The 19439-nt window shown below is 60.5% G+C and overlaps 2 protein-coding genes across 3 annotated transcripts; one reads left to right on the top strand and one right to left on the bottom strand.

Annotated features, from left to right (window-relative positions):
* The first annotated feature begins 55 nt into the window (after window positions 1-55).
* On the top strand, window positions 56-1854 carry TMEM141 (transmembrane protein 141). 2 transcript variants are annotated; one of them, XM_086625161.1, is made up of 6 exons: window positions 56-109; window positions 223-289; window positions 424-507; window positions 777-908; window positions 1043-1180; window positions 1559-1854. In XM_086625161.1, the coding sequence occupies exons 1-6, from the start codon at window positions 56-58 to the stop codon at window positions 1636-1638; spliced, it is 555 nt and encodes a 184-aa protein (XP_086481287.1). In that variant the 3' UTR covers window positions 1639-1854. The 2 variants fall into 2 exon arrangements, with proteins under 2 accessions (XP_086481287.1, XP_086481288.1); XM_086625162.1 differs by lacking the exon at window positions 1043-1180.
* A 3019-nt stretch (window positions 1855-4873) lies between these two features.
* On the bottom strand, window positions 4874-17569 carry ENTPD2 (ectonucleoside triphosphate diphosphohydrolase 2). Its single transcript, XM_086625055.1, has 9 exons — window positions 17459-17569; window positions 8820-8937; window positions 8183-8333; window positions 7390-7549; window positions 7064-7291; window positions 6380-6646; window positions 6059-6178; window positions 5652-5786; window positions 4874-5074 (listed from the first exon to the last, which is right to left on the bottom strand). The coding sequence occupies exons 1-9, from the start codon at window positions 17567-17569 to the stop codon at window positions 4874-4876; spliced, it is 1491 nt and encodes a 496-aa protein (XP_086481181.1).
* Between the last annotated feature and the right edge of the window lie 1870 nt (window positions 17570-19439).

Below are 19439 nucleotides of genomic sequence, written 5' to 3'. Positions count from 1 at the left end.
GCGGGCGCGGCCCGCGGGCCCTCCCCGGTACCGGAGCCGGAGCGCCAGCGCCGCCATGGTCAACCTGGGGCTGCGGCGGGTGGAGGACAGCGTAGCTGCCAAGCACCCGGTGCGCCCTGCCGGGGCCGGGGGGAGCGGGGCGGGGGCAGCCGGGGCCGGCGGGGCCGGGGGGCCGGCGGGCTGCGGGGGGGCCGGCGCCCCGCGCTGAGTGTGCCTCCGCAGGCGCTGCAGCAGTACGCCGCCTGCCAGTCCCACGCCTTCGTGAAGGGCATCGGCACCTTCCTGGCAGGTACGGCCTGGCCCGGCTCCGGCCGGTGCCCCCCGGCTCCCTCCGGCCGCGCCCCGAGGGCTGCGGGCGGCGGTGGGGGCGGCCCGGGCGGGGCCGCGGCCGGTAACGGCGCCCGTCCCCCGCGGTTTCGGCAGGCAGCGGAGCCGCCTTCGCCGTGCAGAAGCTGGTGAACAAGAAGCTGCCGTACAGCCTGCAGTGGAACCTGCTGCTGGCCGCGGGTGAGCGTCCTGCCCGTGCCCGGCCGTGCCCGGGCGCGCCGGCGGGATCCCGCGGAGCGGGGCCGCTTACGGGCAGGAGGGCTGTTCGTCCTTGGCGTGCGGCTTTCTCCCCTGGGTGCTGTCGCATCCCCGCTCCCCACGGCCCCGGCGGCTCGGGGCTCGCTCCAGGCAGCTGCAGCTGCTCGGAAACTGGCAGGTGCCCTCCGCCCCGCTGCCCGTAGCAAGCGCCCTGGCTGCTGGCACCCGCGGGAGCATCTCGGTCTCTCCAGCCGCAGGATCCCTTGCCAGCTATGTGGTAACCAGAGCTGAGACGCAGAAATGCTCCGACTTCTGGATTTACCTGGAGACAGGCAAGTCCCCACAGGAGCTCGCCACGGCTGGCGGGGTGTCCGAGCCCGCAGGTACATTCTTAACTCTCCCTGCTGCTTTTCCTGGGTTTATCATGCCTGGTTCTTCCCTGCTGCAACAATTTCCTGTCCTTGCCTCGTAATTAAGCTGCTGACTGTTTCTGTCATTGCCAAAATCCCCAAATAAGTCCCACGCTGGCACCTCGCAGCCAAGGGATGGGAGCAGGCACCTGGGGTGGCAGCAGTACGCGGGTGGACGGAGCTCCCTGCCTGGTCTCATGGCTCCCACATCCCTCTGTGCTCCGGGCCCACCACCCGCGCGGCAGGTACCTGAGCAGGGCTGGCAGCATGGGGTGGGAGCACTCGCTTCTGCCTGCTGCCCTCCCTGCTCTGGATTTTACAAGAGCCAGCGTGAAGGGCTTATTTGCTGGAAGAGGAAGGAGAGGACGGAGTGAGGCAGTAAACCCTTCCACCCCTTGATTGCTCTGTACAGTGGGCAGAGCTGGAGGGGCACCAGGACAGCCACTGCTGGGCAGTTACCACGGCTGCTTGCTGGTTTGTCCCGCTGGTAGCTTGAGCTCCCAAAGCTGAGCCCAGCTGAAGAGGCTTTAAACACTTCCCTAGGGCTCTGTGATTCTCTGCCCATCCCTGGCAAACACGCCAGGATAGTTGGGGGTCCAGGGAGCTTGTTCTTTCTGTTGCAGAAAATCTGCCCAGCCCAGAGGATGGAGACGGTGCGGCACTGCCGGTGAGGAGAAACAAGTATGGGGACGTTGTGGAGTAGCCCGTAGAGCCCAGCACATCGTGCCCGTGTCCTGCTTCACCCCTTCCTGCCTGCCCAGCCTGCCTGTGCTGCCCGCGAGACTGGTGGGCTCTGCAGCACTGCCTGGGAGCTCAGATGAGTTGATCCTGCAGCGAGAGCGTGGTGGAGGCACCGTAGGGGTTGCTGCCTCCCAGGTGGCCTCTGAACATCGCACGTGGGGGGCACAATAAAAGTTGAGAGCTGAAAGCGCATGTTGTGGACAAAGCGAAGGTTGGTGGTGGGGAAGGAAGAGCTGGGGTGCAGGTGGTGTCACCCTGAGGCAGCCCCTGCAGTAAATGTTGAAGCTGAGGGCTCTGGTACCTCTGAGGCCATGGCACCCACGATCCAACAGCACCGGGCTGTGGAGGGACTGCGGGCATGGATGGGTCTGAGCTCAGCTGTGAGGGGGCAGAGCTGTTGCCGTGTGCTCTCCGCTTTGTGACCCTCGCCAGTCACAGTGTCCCTGCCCCGTAGCAGTGGGGCTTTTCTCGTCTGCCCAAATGGGGCTGAGCTGAGCCCTGCAGCTGCCTGGCCTCTGGGGGTGTCCTCTCTGCCCCCACAAAGGGGCTGTACAGGTGCCCAGAGCCCCTCTGTGTGGTGCCCAGCTTGCTCTTGGGGCATGTCACCTGGCCAGTCCCAGACTCTCCATCCAGATCTGTAACCAGCCAGCAAGGAAATGGTACTGTCTTGAATCCCGCACATCCAGAGGGGCACATGGGAGGATTAAGAAGCCTCTTTTACTTCATTTTTTCCTACTAGCGTACCCCAAGTCATGACTGGGGCAAACCAGCTGCTCTTGGTGGATGTCCAGTTCTGATTCAGCTGCAGCTGATTTTCTTAGAAGGGGAAGCCCAGTGTGGGTTCTGGAAGCTAGCTGGTTTCTTAGAGCAGAGCAGCAGCGTTTTGGCTTCAGAGATCACAAATCATGGAATCACAGAATGGTTTGGGTTGGAAGGGACCTCAAAGATCATCTTGTTCCAACCCCCCTGCCGTGGGCAGGGAAACCCTCCACTACACCAGGTTGCCCAAAGCCCCATCCAACCTGGCCTTGAACACTTCCAGGGATGGGGCAGCCACAGCTTCTCTGGGCAACCTGTTCCAGTGCCTCACCACCCTCTGAGTGAAGAATTTCTTCCTCAGATCTAATCTAAATCTCCCCTCTTTCAGTTTAAAGCCATTGCCCGTTGTCCTGTCACTACACACCCTTGTCCAAAGCCCCTCTCCAGCTTTCCTGTAGCCCCTTTAGGTACTGGAAGGCTGCAGTAAGATCACCCCGGAGCCTTCTCCTCTCCAGGCTGAACAGCCCCAACTCTCTCAGCCTGTCTCCATAGCAGAGGTGCTCCAGCCCTCGGATCATCTTCGTGGCCCTGAAATGCCTCCTTCCATGTGACAGCTGGGGACAGCCCCTGGCGCTCCCCGTGGGAGGGAGTCCCTGTGCTGGGGAGACAAGGGGCCTGGGGAGGAATCTGGTTTTGGGGGCTCAGAACATCATCTGGACTGACGTCACGCTTGGCCTGTGCAGAGAGAACGGCTAAAAGCCAAGTGGCTGCGGGGAACAGGCGGGTTGAGCCAAGCACAGTCCCGGGAGCTCGGCTGGAGCAGGGAGGGCAGCGAGAAACTGCAACTCCCGCTAAAGCCGCTCCTCTCCTGGGGTGCGTGGAGGAACGTGGTGGGGTGGGAGGCTCTTTCCAGATGGGCTTGACAAGTCAGGGCTGGCCCTGCACAGCTGCCCGGTGGCTGGTTGCTCGCCATGCTGGCTCTGAGCTGCCAGCGACTGCGCGAGCAAATTGCCAACCCTGATCCTGCCCTGCTCGGGTACCAGACCCGCTCCCCTGGGAGCAGAGGCTCCCTGCGTGTTCTCGCGGGGAGGCTGTGGCCGCGAGCGCCGCGCTGAATGCACAGGGCAGAGTCCGCTTGAGCGCTGCCCGCTCACGCCTTTGAGGTGGCTGGACCCCCAGCGCTTGGGAAACCTCAACTTCGCAACCGCAGTTGGTTGAAACTCTTCAAGCTCCACGTGGGCCTGAGTCTGGAGCGAGGTTTCAAGCCCACTTTGGTCTGTCTTGGGGGCTTCTCCAGGCTGGTAGAGCATATGAAGCCACGATGGAGTCTCAGCACTGGCCAGGCTGCAAGGGATTGAGACCAGGCAGAGCCTGACCTGCGGATGTGTCCAAGTAGACCGTACAAGTGGCTCTACCCCTGTGGGATGGCCAGGCTCGGTCAGCCTGTTGCTGATCAAGAGCCACAGAGCCATAGGAGTGGTTACAAAGATTTATTTCTGATTATAAAAAAAATGACCAAAGAAAACCAAACCTTCTGCATGTCCCTGTTCTTACTCAACTGGAAATGAAGGTGCATCCTCCCAGCTGTCTGGTGTGGGGTGATGCAGGGCTCAAATTGTAAAGCTGTGCAAAGCCCCACTCCCATAGCGAGCCCACCACCTCCGTGCTGGCACAGCCACGCACCAAGGAGCCATGGGGACTTTTTGTGCCATTGCTGGGGAGGGATGGAGGAGGCTCTGGCTGTGGCAAAGGCGAGTCTGGCTTAGGAACCACAGGAATGGAGAAGGCACCACGTCTGGTTGCTGAAGCGGGACCTGGGAAGCTGCCTGCTCCCCATGTCTGGTTGTTGTTGAGCCCCTACCCCAAAGCCCCTGTGCTGAGGCTGGTGGAAGTCCAGGCCAAGATCTGTCCCTCGGGAAGGTCAGTGGGGTTTGTGCATTGGCCAGAAAGCCAGCATGGGCTCTGGGTAATGGCCAGAGCTCCCTGGTAGGCAGGGCTGATGCTCCAGAGGCAGGCTAGAGAGGTCTATAAGGACTAGTGTAAGTAATGCTCCCCACCCACCCCATGCACGTGAGAATAAATCCTGCTTTTGTCTGGACTTACTGGCCTAGTCCAGTCCAGGTCTGGTGGCAGAAAGATGCCCCAGGTCTGAACATCCAAATCCCAAGTCTGCTCCAGGGTCCATCCATGAGCAGTGCTGGGAAACCCTTAAGCCATTCTCCTGCAGGGCCAGTGGTCTTCTTCTGTCCCACCCTTTCTGCAGCTTGAAAGCACAGGGAGGGCAAAAAGGGACAGCTTTCCTTCTGGGACAGGCAGCGTCGGGTACTGGAGGAGGACATCTCCAAGCACTTGCCACATCCCAAGTGTTCAGGCTGTGGAGACTCCAGCAGGAAGGATGGTGCTGGGTCCTGCAGACAAGGCCCACCCTGTCCCTGCCGTTAGATTGAGCTGGACTTGCTGCGCCGGAGCAGGCAGACGGCAGTCACCAGAGATGTCAGGGTGGTGACCACAAAAAGCAGGATGAGGAGGACCCAGTAGTTGTACAGCATGCTCTTGTGGGAAGAGGGCTTCTCCGCTGGGATCATGTTGGTGAGGTTCAGCATGTAGCCCAGGGCCCAGCCGATGGAGGTTTCTCCTGCCTGCAGAAACAGCATGGCATGGTCACCAACCCAGTCAACCCAGCTCCATGGGCCTGAAGAGACCTTCCAGAGGCTGCCTCGGTGTCAGCCCAATGGAGGAGAGCAGTGTGGGGGAGTCCACAGCACCCTGAGCCCTCACTCGCCCATGGGTCCAGCCAGCCCAGGGATGAAGGACCATCCTGTGCTGAGCTGGGCTCATCTGATGGGAGCAAGGTCTCATCCACTCAGGCCAGTCCTGATCTCGCTGCCCATCCCATCGCTCGGGCAGGTGAGGGCACTTGGCAACGGTGAGATCATGCCCTGAGATAGCTCCCCAACAAGCCTGAGCAAAGAGTTGCTGGAGATAGCTGGTGTCTTGAAGGCCAAGAAAGGACTGGAGGACCTGACTCCATGACCACCCAACAGTCAGTTCAGCTCATTTTCTTTCCATCTCTCAGAACACCCACCTGAAAACTGGGCGTCCCATCCTGCCCCCGTTCCCTGAGATCTTCCCTTGTGTTGCTTCAGCTCCTTTATGCTGGGAGATCAACTCCAAACAGATAACCACAGCCTGAGTATGTGCTCTGGTGTTACCTACCTTCTTCTGGAAGGCGATGTTGGGGAAGGAATGGTCGTTGAATTTGTAGCCTTTGGTGGTGAGCAAATAAACGAACGTGCTGGCAGCGCAGTAATCCGATAGTCTCTTCTCCAGCTTAGGGGCTTTCTGGAGCAGCTGGGTGGGGTGCATGGAGGGACAGAGAAAAGGGGTCAAGTCAACAGGCTTTGTTTCTGTGGCCTGAAGCTCTGGGTGGTTACATCTGGCTGGCCAATGCACTGCCCCTACCCACCTGAGCCTCTCCTGGTCCCATGTGGGAACCGTCACCTACCATCCCCCTACTCCACAGGTGCCAGGACACCCAGCCCCCTCCAAGGGCTGCCTTCAGAGCCCGAGTGATGCCCTGCATGAAGCAGCCCTTGCCTCCCTGCCGTGCCTGAGGAGCCCACCTCGCTCCAGCTGGTGGCACAGATGGTCTTGGCAGCATCGTCCAGGTCGCTGGGCAAGTGCACAGGTCTTGCCATCACTGTCCGGATGAAGTCAACCGTGTAGAAGAAGGCAGAGAAGGCCTGATGGAGGAAAGGAGGCAGCTGTGAGACAGGCTGGGAGCAAACCCTTGCCACGAACAGCCGCTCTGACTGGCATTGTGGGCACAAGTGGCTGCCCTTGCAGAGCCGGGGGTCTGGCTTTGCCACCGCATGATGCCAGGGGGCCAGGGACACCTGCCCACCCAGCAGCCAGACACCACCCTGCTCCATGCCAGGGCTTACGATGAAGTTTCCTGAAACCTCCGGCTGGAAAACGCCGTCAAAGGAGCAGTGGGAGAAGGAGCAGGTGGTGAAGTCGAAGAGCTTGCTGACGTGCAGAGCGCAGAGGCTTCCGTTCCCGGTGCCAACCACGGTGACGGTGGTGTTGAGGGCAAGGTTGGGCCTCTCCTTCTCTGTGCAGGGGCTGTCGTAGATGCTGCTCAGTGACAGGCTCTTGTGGTAGCCCGTGGGCCAGCAGGGATGGGCGACGGTTGCTTGGTAGCTCTCAGCCTGCCGGAGAAGCGACACAGGGGCACACGAGCTGTGCCATAGCCCCGGCTCCCCTGGTGCTGCACGGCAGCCCCAGCTCCGCTGCCTGCCTGCCTCTGTTTCCCTGCCAGGGAGATGTGGAAGAGCTTTGGCAGCTGGACACAGAGCTGGCAATTGCCACAAGCATCTTGAGATGACTTAGGACCACTTGGCTCTGGCCAAGGGGGTACAACACCTTATGGACAGGGTGGGAGGAAGCCTTGGGACCATGGGAGATGGTCAGGGGCAAAACCCAAGAGTTGGCTGTGAAAGGTGTGCAGCCGGCCCCGCACGCCTGTCTGAGAGCCAGGGCTGGGGGACACCCCTGTATAAACACCAAGGTGAGGGGCAGCTGCGGGGTGATGTCAGCCAGCATCCCAGTCGAGCACATGGTGGTACCTGGAGGAGCTTTGAGAGTAGCCTCTTGAGGACCTGGTCCCTCCCATAGCAGAGGAAGCTGTGGGTGTACACTTTGTACACCTGGCCGTACAGCTTCAGCATCACCTCATTTCTGGGGTCTTCGATGGTGTCCCTGGTTTCAAAGGTGATCTGTGTGGAAGCCCCTCCGAAGTCCATGGCCCCCAGGGTCTTCTTCTGGGGCTGGATCCATTCCCCAAGCCACCCGCGCTAAGTAAGGAAGACAAGAGCGGGCATGAGGATGTGATGAGCTGCGGGATAACCTGGCCACCAGCTGTCCCCGGCCAGCACCACGCTCCCCTGCCCACCTTGATGAAGTTCTCCAGGAGGTAGTTTGCAGTGACCCAGCCGAAGACCCCTTCCTCTTCCCCCGACAGGATCTTTGACCCCCGGAAATTGAAGGGGTACGACTTCAGAGTGGCTGCCACGGCGCTGAGGACGGCGTCTGAAGCCTGCGGGTCTGCGATGCTGCAGGCCAGGCCAGAGGGCAGAGTGTCAGGGCTGCACTGGGGTGCTACGTGTGGGGCCACCTGTGCCCCCGCAGCCCTGGGGCCCGGCCCTGCTGTGGTGCACAGGGTAGGAGGAATGTGGGTCTTGGCCTGGGTACCCGTAGGGATGTCCCCTTGAAACCCCCAGCTAATCCCCTTGCCTTTGCTGGAGAAAGAGGCAGGCACAGGGATGGATGTGTGCTCCCTCCTCCTGAGCCATACCCCATGGCTAGGCGAGGGGGGCACGACTCTCTCCTCTCTGTGTGGTTTTTTGGGGGGTAATTATTCTCACTGCATCCCATCAAGCTGGCAATGGATGCAGGGAGACTTTCCTCCTGGCTAGCCAAAAAGATGGGGTCGGTTATGCCAGTGCTGGCCCCACACCAGCCCCTTTTCAGCCAGGGATGGGTTGGCTGTGCCCTGCAGAGCATCTGCTTGGAAGGACAGGAGCCCCTCGGCAAGGGACGTGGAGCTGGGGGGTTTAGGAGCTTCGCCTGGGAAAGGGGAGACATCAGCTGTCCTTCACCACCTCCAGCCCTGCCGTGGGAGGCAAGATGGCAGGGTGGCACGGCAGGGCTCCCCGGCAGCTGGCACTGCCAGAGCAAGCACTCACTTGAGCAGGCGCATGCCAGCCGTGGCACCCAAGTAGAGCGGGGTGCCCGCGTGCTTCTCCTTGGGCACGTCTCTCAGGGCCTGGTTCAGGCAGGGCACCAAGCTGGTCCCGGCAGCTGGAGGGTTGGAGCTGTAGCTGGAGATACCAGGACCTGCAGAGAGAAAAGAGCATTGCTCCCTGCAGGCAGTGGGGAGGTGCTCGGTGGGCAGATGCTCGGTGGGCAGCTTTGTCCCTCCCAGGCTGTTCAAAAGGCAGGTGCTGCAGGTTTCTGTGGGCACGGAGCCATCCAGAGCCCAGCCACATCTCCCTGCCCACCCTGCTGACTGCCAGGGAAAGGTTGCTTAAACAGAGAGTGGAAACCCATCCCTTGCTCCGCGCCAGGCTAGGCGGGAGCTGAATTGTTTCCTGGCAGCTCAATGCATGCCAGGAAAAAAACCCCACAGGCATGCATGGCTGGGAGCCTTGGGAGGAGATGGGGGAGGTTTTGGGAACAGAGCTGGACCCCTTATAACACCTCACTGCGCTGATGAATACACCGGGAAGCAGGTGGGCAAGGCAGGGGCACCACCCTGCCCGCAGGGGACACGCCAGACCCTGCCACCAGCCACCGGCCCCCAGGGACTGGCACAGCCCTTACCCTCCACGTCGCACATGCTGTGCTCGCTGACCACCCCGGTGTCGTTCTCCTTGTCTGCTGGCCACTTGTAGACAAACATGGCTGTGTGGGAGGACCCGGCGTCCAGCACGATGCCATACTGCAGGGGGGAGGCATCGGGTCAGGCCGGAGGCAGGAGACCCCCCAGCTGCCCCAGGCCATCCCAAGGGAAGGCACTGGGGCTCAACAACCCGCCGTGCCCGGCCAGTCCTTGGCAGTGCCCTGCCTGGCAGCTTCGGGAGCATCATCCAGCAGAGGCCCCAGCATGGGCACAGTCTTTCCCACATCTGCTGGCACAGGGCCCTGCCCAGGCTGCGACTGGGAGTGAGGGCTCTCCCCAGCCCCAGGACACTGCTTGGCCCGGCACAGGGACTCCAGCTTTTTGGGCACGGGGACCCCTTTGCCCCCTTGAGCACAGACCAGGAGGGTCTCTGCCCACAACCCTCCCTTGCTCCCATCTCCTCGCAGCATCACTCCCAGCCAGCGGGCATCTGTGCTGAGCCGTGGCGGGGGGGTCCCTGGGGCCAGCGGGGAGGGGACACCTGGGAGCGATCCTTCGGGATGCAGCTCGCCAAAGAAGGGCAGCCAGGCACCTCGTCCCTCCTGCCCTTGTATGGCTCGGCCATGCTCCAGCTATAAATAACCCCGCTCCCTCCTGCCAAACACGGTTACCCAGCTCCCAGGGAGGGGCTGCCCTGTGCCCCCTTCAGCCGCCCGCTCAGACCCCTCTGCCTCACCCCTCCACTGCCCACGGGCTCGGGGCTGCCAGCGCTGGCCCCCTCCGTGCCCCTGCCAGAGCCGCTTTGCTGCCCGAGAAGAGGCAGTGAGTTTTGGGGGGTGGAAGCAGCTGAGCATCTCTGGGGTGAAACCACTTAAGGCTGAAACCTGCTCGTATAAAGGCTCCGTCCACTGCCCAGCACCTGGGGGCCACTCCAGCCCTGCCCGGTGGGTGCCCTGTCCCCATCCCTGTCCCCATCCCCATCCCCGCCAGCCACAGGGCGGGCTCCAGCCCAGGTGGCCACAGGGTTGGGCTTTGGCCAGCTCTGGCAGCAGAACTACAGTGTCCAGCACAGGCAGGGACCCCGGGGTCCGCGCTTAGAGGCAACAAGACCCATGGCCCCGCAGCAGTGGTACCCCCTGGTCCCCCAGGGAACCACTCCCAACAGGTGACCCCCTCCAGCCTGGCCACATGCTCTGGGCCAGTGGAGAAAACCCCCCTACAGCCAGCCTGGGGCTGCTGTGCCACGGCACTGGTGTGGGGGAGCAGCTCCTGGCAATGCAGAGATGAAGAGGGGGCTCTGACAGCCTCTCTCCCCCCATCGGCTGCTGCTCCAAAGCACAAAGCTGGGGAGCAGGACCCCCACTTTGGGCCGGTTTTGGGCTGGGTGCTCAGGGTCAGTGCCTTGGGTAGCCTCGGGGGGCTCTCAGCACCCTCCTCTGCCCCACGTGCCACAGGCCATAATACACCCCCTGGCACCGAGTGTCCCCCCCAGTCCCTCCTCGATATAGCACCCTCTGCCTCACCTGCCCACCTGTGGGCACCCCCTGCACCCCGGACAGGCAGTCACCCACCAGGCACAAGCACAAGCACAAGCAATCAGTCTTCACTGGCAACCACTTGAACCACACCACCCAAATCACAGAGGATGCTGGCTGGGTCTGGGAGAGTGAAGAACCACCCAGGGTAGGAGCAGATCAGGTCCGGGAACACCGAGAGCACCTGAAGGTGCACAAGTCCATGGGACCTGATGAGATACACCCACGGGTCCTGAAGGAACTGGCGGCTGAAGTTGCTAGGCCACTAGCCATCATACTTGAGAGAACCTGGTGAGGTTCCTACAGATTGGAAAAGGGCAAACGCAACCCCCATCTTTAAAAAAGGGACCAAGGACAACCTGGGAAACTACAGACCTGTCAGCCTTACCTCTGTGCCAGGTAAAATCATGGAACAGATTCTCCTGGTAGCTGTACTAAGGCACATAAAAAATAACCAAGTGGTTGGTGACAGCCAACATGGCTTCACTAGGGGCAAGTCGTGCCTGACTAATTTAGTGGCCTTCTACGACAAAGCTACAGCGCTGGTTGACGTGGGTAAAGCAACGGATGTCGTTTTCCTGGATTTGTGCAAGGCGTTTGACACTGTCCCACACGACATCCTTGTCTCTAAAATGGAGAGACACGGATTTGACAGATGGACCACTCGGTGGATAAAGAACTGGCTGGATGGTCGCACTCAAAGAGTTGTGGTCAATGGTGCGATGTCTACATGGAGACCAGTGTCACGCGGTGTCCCTCAGGGGTCTGTTCTGGGTCCAGTGCTGTTCAACATCTTTGTCAGCGACATGGATGACAGCATTGAGTGCACCCTCAGTAAGTTTGCCGATGACACCAAGTTGTGTGGTGCCGTGGACTCACTTGAGGCAAGAGATGCCATCCAGAGGGACCTTGATAGGCTTGAGAATTGGGCCAGTGCAAACTGCATGAGCTTCAACAAGTCAAAATGCAAGGTCCTTCACCTGGGTCGGGCCAATCCTAGGCACAAATACAAACTGGGCACAGAGTGGGTTGAGCGTAGCCCTGAAGAAAAGGATTTGGGGGTGTTTATAGATGAGAAGCTCAACATGAGCCGGCACTGCGCTCATGCGGCCCAGAAGGCCAACCGCATCCTGGGATGTATCAAGAGAAGCGTGGTCAGCAGGTCAAGAGAGGTGATTCTCTCCCTCTACTCTGCTCTTGTGAGACCCCACCTTGAATACTGCGTCCAGTTCTGGTGTCCCCACCATAAGAGAGACATAGATCTGTTGGAGCGTGTTCAGAGGAGGGCCACAAAGATGATCCAGGGGCTGGAGCACCTCTGCTACGAGGACAGGTTGCGGGAGCTGGGATTGTTCAGCCTTGAAAAGAGAAGACTTGGGGGGGACCTAATAGCTGCCTTCCAATACCTGAAGGGAACCTACAGGAAGGCTGGGGAGGGACTTTTTACAAGAGTGTCCACTGATAGGACAAGGGGAAATGGGTTTAAGTTGAAGAACAGATTTAGATTGAATCTTAGGAAGAAATTCTTCAGTATGAGGGTGGTAAGACTTTGGAATGAATTGCCCAGAGAAGTTGTGGATGCCCCCTCCCTGGAGGTGTTCAAGGCCAGGTTGGACGGAGCCTTGAGTAGCCTGGTCTAGTTGAGAGGCGTCCCTGCCCATGACAGGGAGGTTGGATTAGATGTTCTCTAAGGTCCCTTCCAGCCTATGCCATTCTATGATTCTATGATTCTATAAAGGATGCTGAGTCTGCCCCAGAGAAAATGCCTGTCCCAGGGGACACCTGCTGGCATGTCACCACCCACCACCAGCTCCCACCCCATGGTCCTCTCTGCATGTCCCCTTCGCTGTCCCAGCCCTCAAAAGTGGGTGCTGGCATCCCCACGAGGGGTTCCGGAGGAGGGTCCAACCTTCGCAGAGCCCCTGCCCACCTCCACCACATGTGCCCATGCACGCTGTGGCCACCATGCAGATGTCCCCGGTGTCCTCACAGGGCACCACACCACTGCAGCGCCACCCCAGACATCACCTTGAGTGACATTAGCACTAGCAGGGTGACGACGCTGTCCCCAGAGTGAAAGCATCGACAGGTCACCCCAAACCTGAGGCTGAGCGCAGCCAGGACCCAGGAGCAGTTCCCAGCCCCAGGATGACACAGCGGGGCTGCAGCCTACGGAAGGGGATGAGGCTGAAGACGAGGATACCTATGAGGTGGCAGGGGCTGAGAAACGCTGGAGCAGGAGGCAGTGAGGATGTCCTGCAGCACTGGAGACACCCAGTGCCACACACCAGCGCTGGGGGTGCCGGACCGACCCCGCAGCAGGAACGGACGTGGCCACTTGAACTTGGACACGCGGCTGGGGGTGCACACGTAGGGTTGCACACAGCGCGGGCGCACACGTGTGAGGGTTGCACGTGTGAGCGGTGCGCACATGTGGGTACACATGTGCATGGACATGCATGCATGTTATGTGTGCATGTGGTGTGGATGCCCGCAGGTGTGCCCATGGCGGGTGTGCGCGTGGACATACACACGTGTGTGCAAATCTAGGTGTGCGGGTGCATGGGAAGGCGCATGCCCGCAGGTGTGCGTGGGTGGGGTGTACATGCACACAGGTGGGTTGACATGTTTGTGTGCACATGGGTGCATGTGTGTCTGTGCGTGCACGCATTGCAGTGGGGGTGCACCTATGGGTGTGCATGGGTATGCATGTGAGCGTGTGCCCGTGTGGGCACGTGTGTGCCTGGGGCAGCCACGCTGCCTGCTCAGGCCCAGGGAAGTGGAGAACGTGGGGCTGCAACTGCGGCTCTGCTGCCCACGCAGGGCAGCTGGCAGCAAGGGGTGGCAGCAACCCTGCACCCAGGGCAAGCCCCGGGGGGAGGTGCCATGTTTGAGGTGCCAGTGACACCGCTGGGGCAGGCTGCAGGACCAGCTGTCCCACGCGGGAGCATCCCGGTGCCCTTTGCTGCCAGCACCCACGGGTCGGGGTGGGGGCCTCTCAGATCCCGCTGTCTGGGTGGGCAGAGCCCATCACTCCTAGGTGTGGGGTGGCAAAGATGGGCAGCAGCAGGACTCGTGGGTGAGGGATGGTCCATAGGATCCCCTGAGTGGTGGTGGCCCAGCCCCAGCAGCGAAGGCGGCAGCGCCTGGGCCCAGCCGGGCTAACGACGTGCGGCAACACGAACCGCTGCAGCACGGTGGGCGCTGCCAGCTGCAGGGAGTGCCCGGCTCCCAGCCAGCACCGACGCCATGGCTCGCTCCCTGGCTGCCCTGGCACAAGAGGAGCCGCCAGCCCCCTCTGCCCCGCTCCTGGGGGCTGCAGGGCTTTGCAGCTGACTGGGCTGGTGGTGGCACTGGTGGCACTGGTGGCACTGAGCAGGGGTGGAAGCCATGCGCACAGGCATGTGCACGAGGGGGCTGAGGCAGACCTGGATCATAGAATCATAGAATGGTTAGGGCTGGAAGGGACCTTCGAAGGTCATCTAGTCCAACCCCCCTGCAAGGAACAGGGATATCTCCAACTAGATCAGGTTGCTCAGGGCCTTGTCCAACCTGGCCTTGAACGTCTCCAGGGATGGAGCATCCACCACCTCTCTGGGCAACCTGTTCCAGTGTTCTACCACTCTCATAGTAAAAAATTTTTTCCTAATATCCAACCTGAACCTACCTCCCTCTATTTTAAAACCATTACCCCTTGTCCTATCATAACTGGCCCTCCTGAACAGCCTCTCCCCATCTTTCCTGTAGGCCCCCTTGAGGTACTGGAAGACCGCTATAAGGTCACCCCGGAGCCTCCTCTTCTCCAGGCTGAAGAGCCCCAACTCTTTCAGCCTGTCCTCATAGGAAAGGTGCTCCAGCCCTCTTATCATCTTCGTGGCCCTCCTCTGGACCCTCTCCAACTGGTCCATGTCCTTCTTATGTTGGGGGCTCCAGAACTGGACGCAGTACTCCAAGTGAGGTCTCACAAGGGCAGAGTAGAGGGGGAGAATCACCTCCCTCGACCTGCTGGCCACACTCCTCTTGATGCAGCCCAGGACGCGGTTGGCCTTCTGGGCCGCAAGAGCACATTGCCGGCTCATATTGAGCTTCTCGTCCTCTTGGATGGCCAAGAGGGTCCCCAGGGATGAAGAAGAGGTCTCATCCCCTCCTCCATTCCCGGGGGTACACACACACCTCCAACACCTGCATGGGAATCAGGGATGGGGTCACCCACAGCGGGGCTGTGATGGTGCCAGCCCCTGTCCCAGCCCCTGTCCCAGCCCCTGTGCCCGAGCATCACCCAGTGCAGGTGGAGCTGCCGGGTGGGTTCAAGCCATGGCAGAGCTGTGGGCTTGTAGCCACGGTGGGGGCACAGGCAGGTTGTCTGCAGGGCCCTGCATATGGGGAGCCCTGGGAAGGAGAAACCCGGCTGCAAGTCCATCTCATTTGTGATTTGCAGCGTAAGCACTGCCCTCGGCTCTTCCAGTCAAGGTGTCTTGTGCCTGCCAACGAGCAAGCTGGAAATGAGAGCTGGAGGGACACAAGGATGCCCTGGCACACTCCTGTGCTGGTGTCTGGCTCCTGTCATCCCTCTCATCTGCGCCGGCACGCTCGGCTGCCAGCACCCTGGGGCTTGGCGGGGTCTTGCACATGTGCTCATGGCCCTGGCTCCAGCCCATGGGACAGTCCCCAACCCCAGCATCTCCTGGTGGCACATGGATGATGGATTTTTCTAACAACAGGACCCCCTGACCAGACCCTGGTGATACCACAGGGATGGGGGACACAGGGGTCCCCATCAAGGCCCAGCACCAGGACAGTGTCCCTGTGCCGCCCCCAGCCCCGCTGCCTCCTGTGCCACCTGAGGCCCCACAGGCTCTCCAGCATCGCTCAGCCCAGCCCAGGCCAGGGGACACAGAGGGCGAGGATGTCCCCAAAGACCACGGGGCAACAAAGACACAAGCAGGGCTCAGGTCTCCATGGCTCTGCTCAGAAACATCTCACACCCCAGGGGAGAAGGCGGAGGGGGACGCGAGAACGACCCAACTCGCTGTAGCCCAGCACAATGCCCTGTGGCCATGCCCAGGCCTCCAGGTGGCCCCATGGTGCAGCAGGGGCTCAGCCCGGCCTCACAACATCCCCCTCAAGGGTGGTGAAACCCGTGAGGACCCCAGGTCTGCAGCGGGCTACGATGGGTTTCCTTCCCGCCGCAAGAGCTGCAGCTCCCCAGGACGGCTGGCAGGGGAAGACCCTGGCAGGCTTTGTAACAGTCAGTGAAGAGATTTGGCAAAAGAAGGAAAAAAAGGTTGGCAACAGAAGGCAACAGCTCCAGGCCATCAGGCAGCAGTGCCGTAAGCCCTGCTGCAGAGCCGTGAGGGAAGGGGATCACTGGGGTCCCAGGATTGGTCCCTCCGGCAGCGGGGTAACTAATGTGGGGTATTTTTAGGGCTGTATTCCAAGCAAAGGAGCTGGGAAGGGACGATGTGGAGCTGTAGCACAGCAGTGACCAGTGCTATCCCTCAGCAGCTGCTGCTAACATGGACTGAGCCAGAAAGGACCACATCTTGCCCAGGTGGGTGGAGAGGATGTGGCCGGGTCCCCCACGGCAGGACCAACCTCCTCTAAATCATGTCTGTGCATTTTGGGCTGAGTTAGACTAAGACAAAGCTTTGCGTTCCCAAACCAGCCCTGAGCTTTGTGTGAAAGCAAACCCCTTGGTGCCTGCCTGGCACCAGCGCCCTGGGAACAGGCACTGCCATGACAGTGGTGCCAAGCTCTGCCAGGCAGCGCCTCACCACACGCACCATGCTGGACCTCTCGTGTGCTCGGCACATCCAGGAATGGTGCAAGGCCCCAAGTTCCCGGGCCAGGCAGTGCAGCCTTGGACTGAGCAGGGACAGGACCTACGTGAGTTTTTGGGGATGCTCAGCCTCAAACCACAGCACTGCCTGTAGACTGGAAGGTGTTACCACCCGGAGAGAGAAAAAGCACAAAAAAAGCTCAAAAACTAAATTTCTAGGAACACATCTAGCTTAAAATCAAAGCTCCAGCTTGGAACCAGGAGGAGAAAAGGTTTCTCAGGCTGACTCAAGTGCTGCACACAGAGTGCTAAGCACTGATCTGTCTAATTCCCCCAGGTCCAAAGAGACAAAATCCATTTTGAAACCAGCCGCAGGCACTGCTCGATGTGCCCAGCACGTGGCAGTGGGTGGCAAAGAAAGGTGCCACAGGGAAAGAGTTAATCATTGCTACTGACAGCAGCAAGTATCATCTTGGCTAAGCCAGCTCTTTCTCAACCTAATCTGCATCCGACAAACCAGCGAGAAGGCAACACATCTGGCATTTGGCTGGCTCAGAAAGTTTCCAAGCAAATTGCTTGGGATGAGAAAAAGGGGGTTTTGGATGAAGCATTTTGCAGGACAAGAGCCTGCCCCCCACAGAATAGCTCGGTCTGTTACTGAAGTAAATCAGACTTTTTCAGAACGAAAGACTTGGGCTACAAAAGAGTCAACTGGGAGACTTGGTCAATGAGAAATTGGTCGGGAACTTCTTTCAGCATCTGAATCGACAATGGGAACTTTTAAAAAAAGCAGGTTTTTTTCATAGGGAAGTGCATTTCTTGTGCCGCAGCGCTGGCCCAGGCGACGCAGCAGAAGACCAGGGACGCGGGTGATGCTGGGGTGCGCGGGGGTGCGCGGGGGTGCGCGGGGGTGCGCGGGGGTGCCTTGTCCCCAGACAGAGCCGCGGGAGCAGATGCTGACACGGCTGCTCTGGCCTGGAGGGGCCGCATCCAGCCCCGCCACTGCTGTTTTTCAGTGTCCCCGAAAGATTCCTCTCTCAAAGCGCAGTTCTGAGGGGTCGGGGATGGGCGGCCGGGTGTCCCCGCAGCCGGGGGCGACCTCGCTGCTGGGCTGGCGGCGGCGGGTGCTCCCGGCGACCCCCATCCCACAGCTCGGGGACCCCCCGGCCCCAGTGGCCTCCCGTGGCGCTGGGGATCCCCCGGATGCCGGAGCCTCTCCCGCCCCCCGCATCCCGCAGAGCGGGGTGCCCGCTGCGGCTCCGCCAGCCCCCGGTAGTCCAGGACCCCCGGTGCCGGCCCCGCTCACCTTGAAGCCCGGCGGGCCCCGCGTGTCCCCGGAGCCGAGGCAGAGCAGGAGGATGCCCAGGAGGCAGCCGAGGGCGAGGAGCAGAAGGACGGCGGCGACCCGGCGGGCCATGGCGGGGCCGGAGCGGGGGCAGGTGAGCGGCTCCGCGGCGGCTGCGGCGGCTCCTGCTGCTCCTCCTCCCCCGCCTCCTCCTCCTCGCCCGCCTCTCCCGGCTGAGTCACCGCCGCCCCGGCCCACCCGGGCGGGACACCGGGCTCCGCCGGGCTGCGGGGGGCCGGCCCCGGGCTGCGGGTCCCGCGTCTGCCCCTGCCCCGGGCTCGGCTCCGTCCCACCCCCCAGCCCCGGGCATCGCCCCTGCCTCGGGATCAGCCGCATCTCCCGCGCCCGGCATCGCCCTTGTCGCAAGGATCAGCCTCATCTGCCCCTCCCAGACACGGTCCTTGACCCAGGACTCAGCCCCATTCCAGCTCCCCGGGCATCACCCTTGCCCCGGGATCAGCCTTGTCCTGCCCCCCACCCTGGGCATCACCATTACCTCGGGGCTCAGCCCCATCCTGGCCCTCCTCTCCAGGCATAGCCTCTGTCCCCGGGATCGGTCCCATCTTCTCCCCCCACCAGGCATTGTCCTTGACCCAGGACTCAACCCCATCCTGCCCCCCATCCTTGACCCAGGACTCAGCCCGGAGATGGGTTTGGTGGGAGGTGAGAACACCCTGAGCAACAGGAAAGCTGGGAGACAGTGTCTGCCCTGCCACGGTTAACAGCTACGAGTATACTACAGCTTTTAATCATTACAAGGAGCTTGTGACAGCCCTGAGGAGCCCAGATGTATATTGAGATTGTTTCTAACACGATCACAAGTGAATAACTTAATGCGTTTCACATGGAGCCGTGAGCCAAGGAAGGTTGGGCCCCTGGCTCTGAGAAGGACATTTTGAGCTTGCTTACACGGAGGGATAAAACAGTGAACAAAACAATAAACAAGGAGATATCACCAAGGAGAGGAGGCTGAAGGAGGACACGGCTTCCAGCCCAGCTGGGTTGCAGGCTGGAGGGTCACCCTTCAGCTCCTCACAGCCTGCCTCACCTCTTCATTTTTTTCTGAAGCAAGGCACTTTTTGCACCGCGTGCTGCTGCCCAGCCCGTAGCACACGTTGCACCAGCGCTGGGGTTTCTGCAGAGCTTCCTGCCCATCGCTGTGGTATCTGGGTGCTCGTGGTGCCCCAACGTGCCGCTGCGTCGCGGAGGTTTTGCTGCTGGAGTTGCTGTGGAGGACGAGCTCCAGTTTTATCTCTTGAAGCAGTGACCACCAGCAGAGTCTGGGGAGAAAACAGGGGCACTGAGAGTGACCGTTGCCCGGCCAGTGCCCATCACCACAGTGCAGGGCTTCTCTGCACGACTGCTGTGTCCAACCCGTGAGTCTGTCTGCAGGTGTGTCTACCTCCTCACTTCAATTCATCAAGCATTTAACCACTGGAAAACCTGTGTCAGTCACCTCCAAGACATGAGTATATTGATTTATATCCCCCATTTCGCTGCTGCTGCTCATACTGCAGGAGACTGTAGTCTTGTCTCTGAGGCTCAGCAGAGCATCGTTTCTGCTGCCTTCCTGCATCACTGCTGACTTTAAGGCTCTTCTCAAGTTTCCAGAGGGAAATATCTGCCTGTTCCTGACTCTGCTTGCCACCCTCCTCACCTGTCCACTATTCCCGAGGCACACATGGCAACCCTCACAGGTGCAACCGCACCAGGGATTAACACAGAAGCAGAAGGATCTTCTCTGGATTGCACTTAATCCCTTGCTTAATAGCTGCCAAGCCTCCTGTTTCTCTTTCAGGCTGGACAAGCACTGAGAAAAGGTCTTCAGAGACTGAAAAGGAACTAAAAATCTCTTTTCTGAATGGTAGTGAGCAGAGACTGGGCTGGGAGAGCCCTGTGGGGGTAACGGTGGTGCTTTGCTCCTCATCCTTATTATGCTTTG

The sequence above is a fragment of the Tauraco erythrolophus genome, chromosome 22, assembly GCF_009769465.1.
Source record: "Tauraco erythrolophus isolate bTauEry1 chromosome 22, bTauEry1.pri, whole genome shotgun sequence".
NCBI lineage: Eukaryota > Metazoa > Chordata > Aves > Musophagiformes > Musophagidae > Tauraco > Tauraco erythrolophus.
This window is presented reverse-complemented; position numbering and strand designations above follow the sequence as displayed.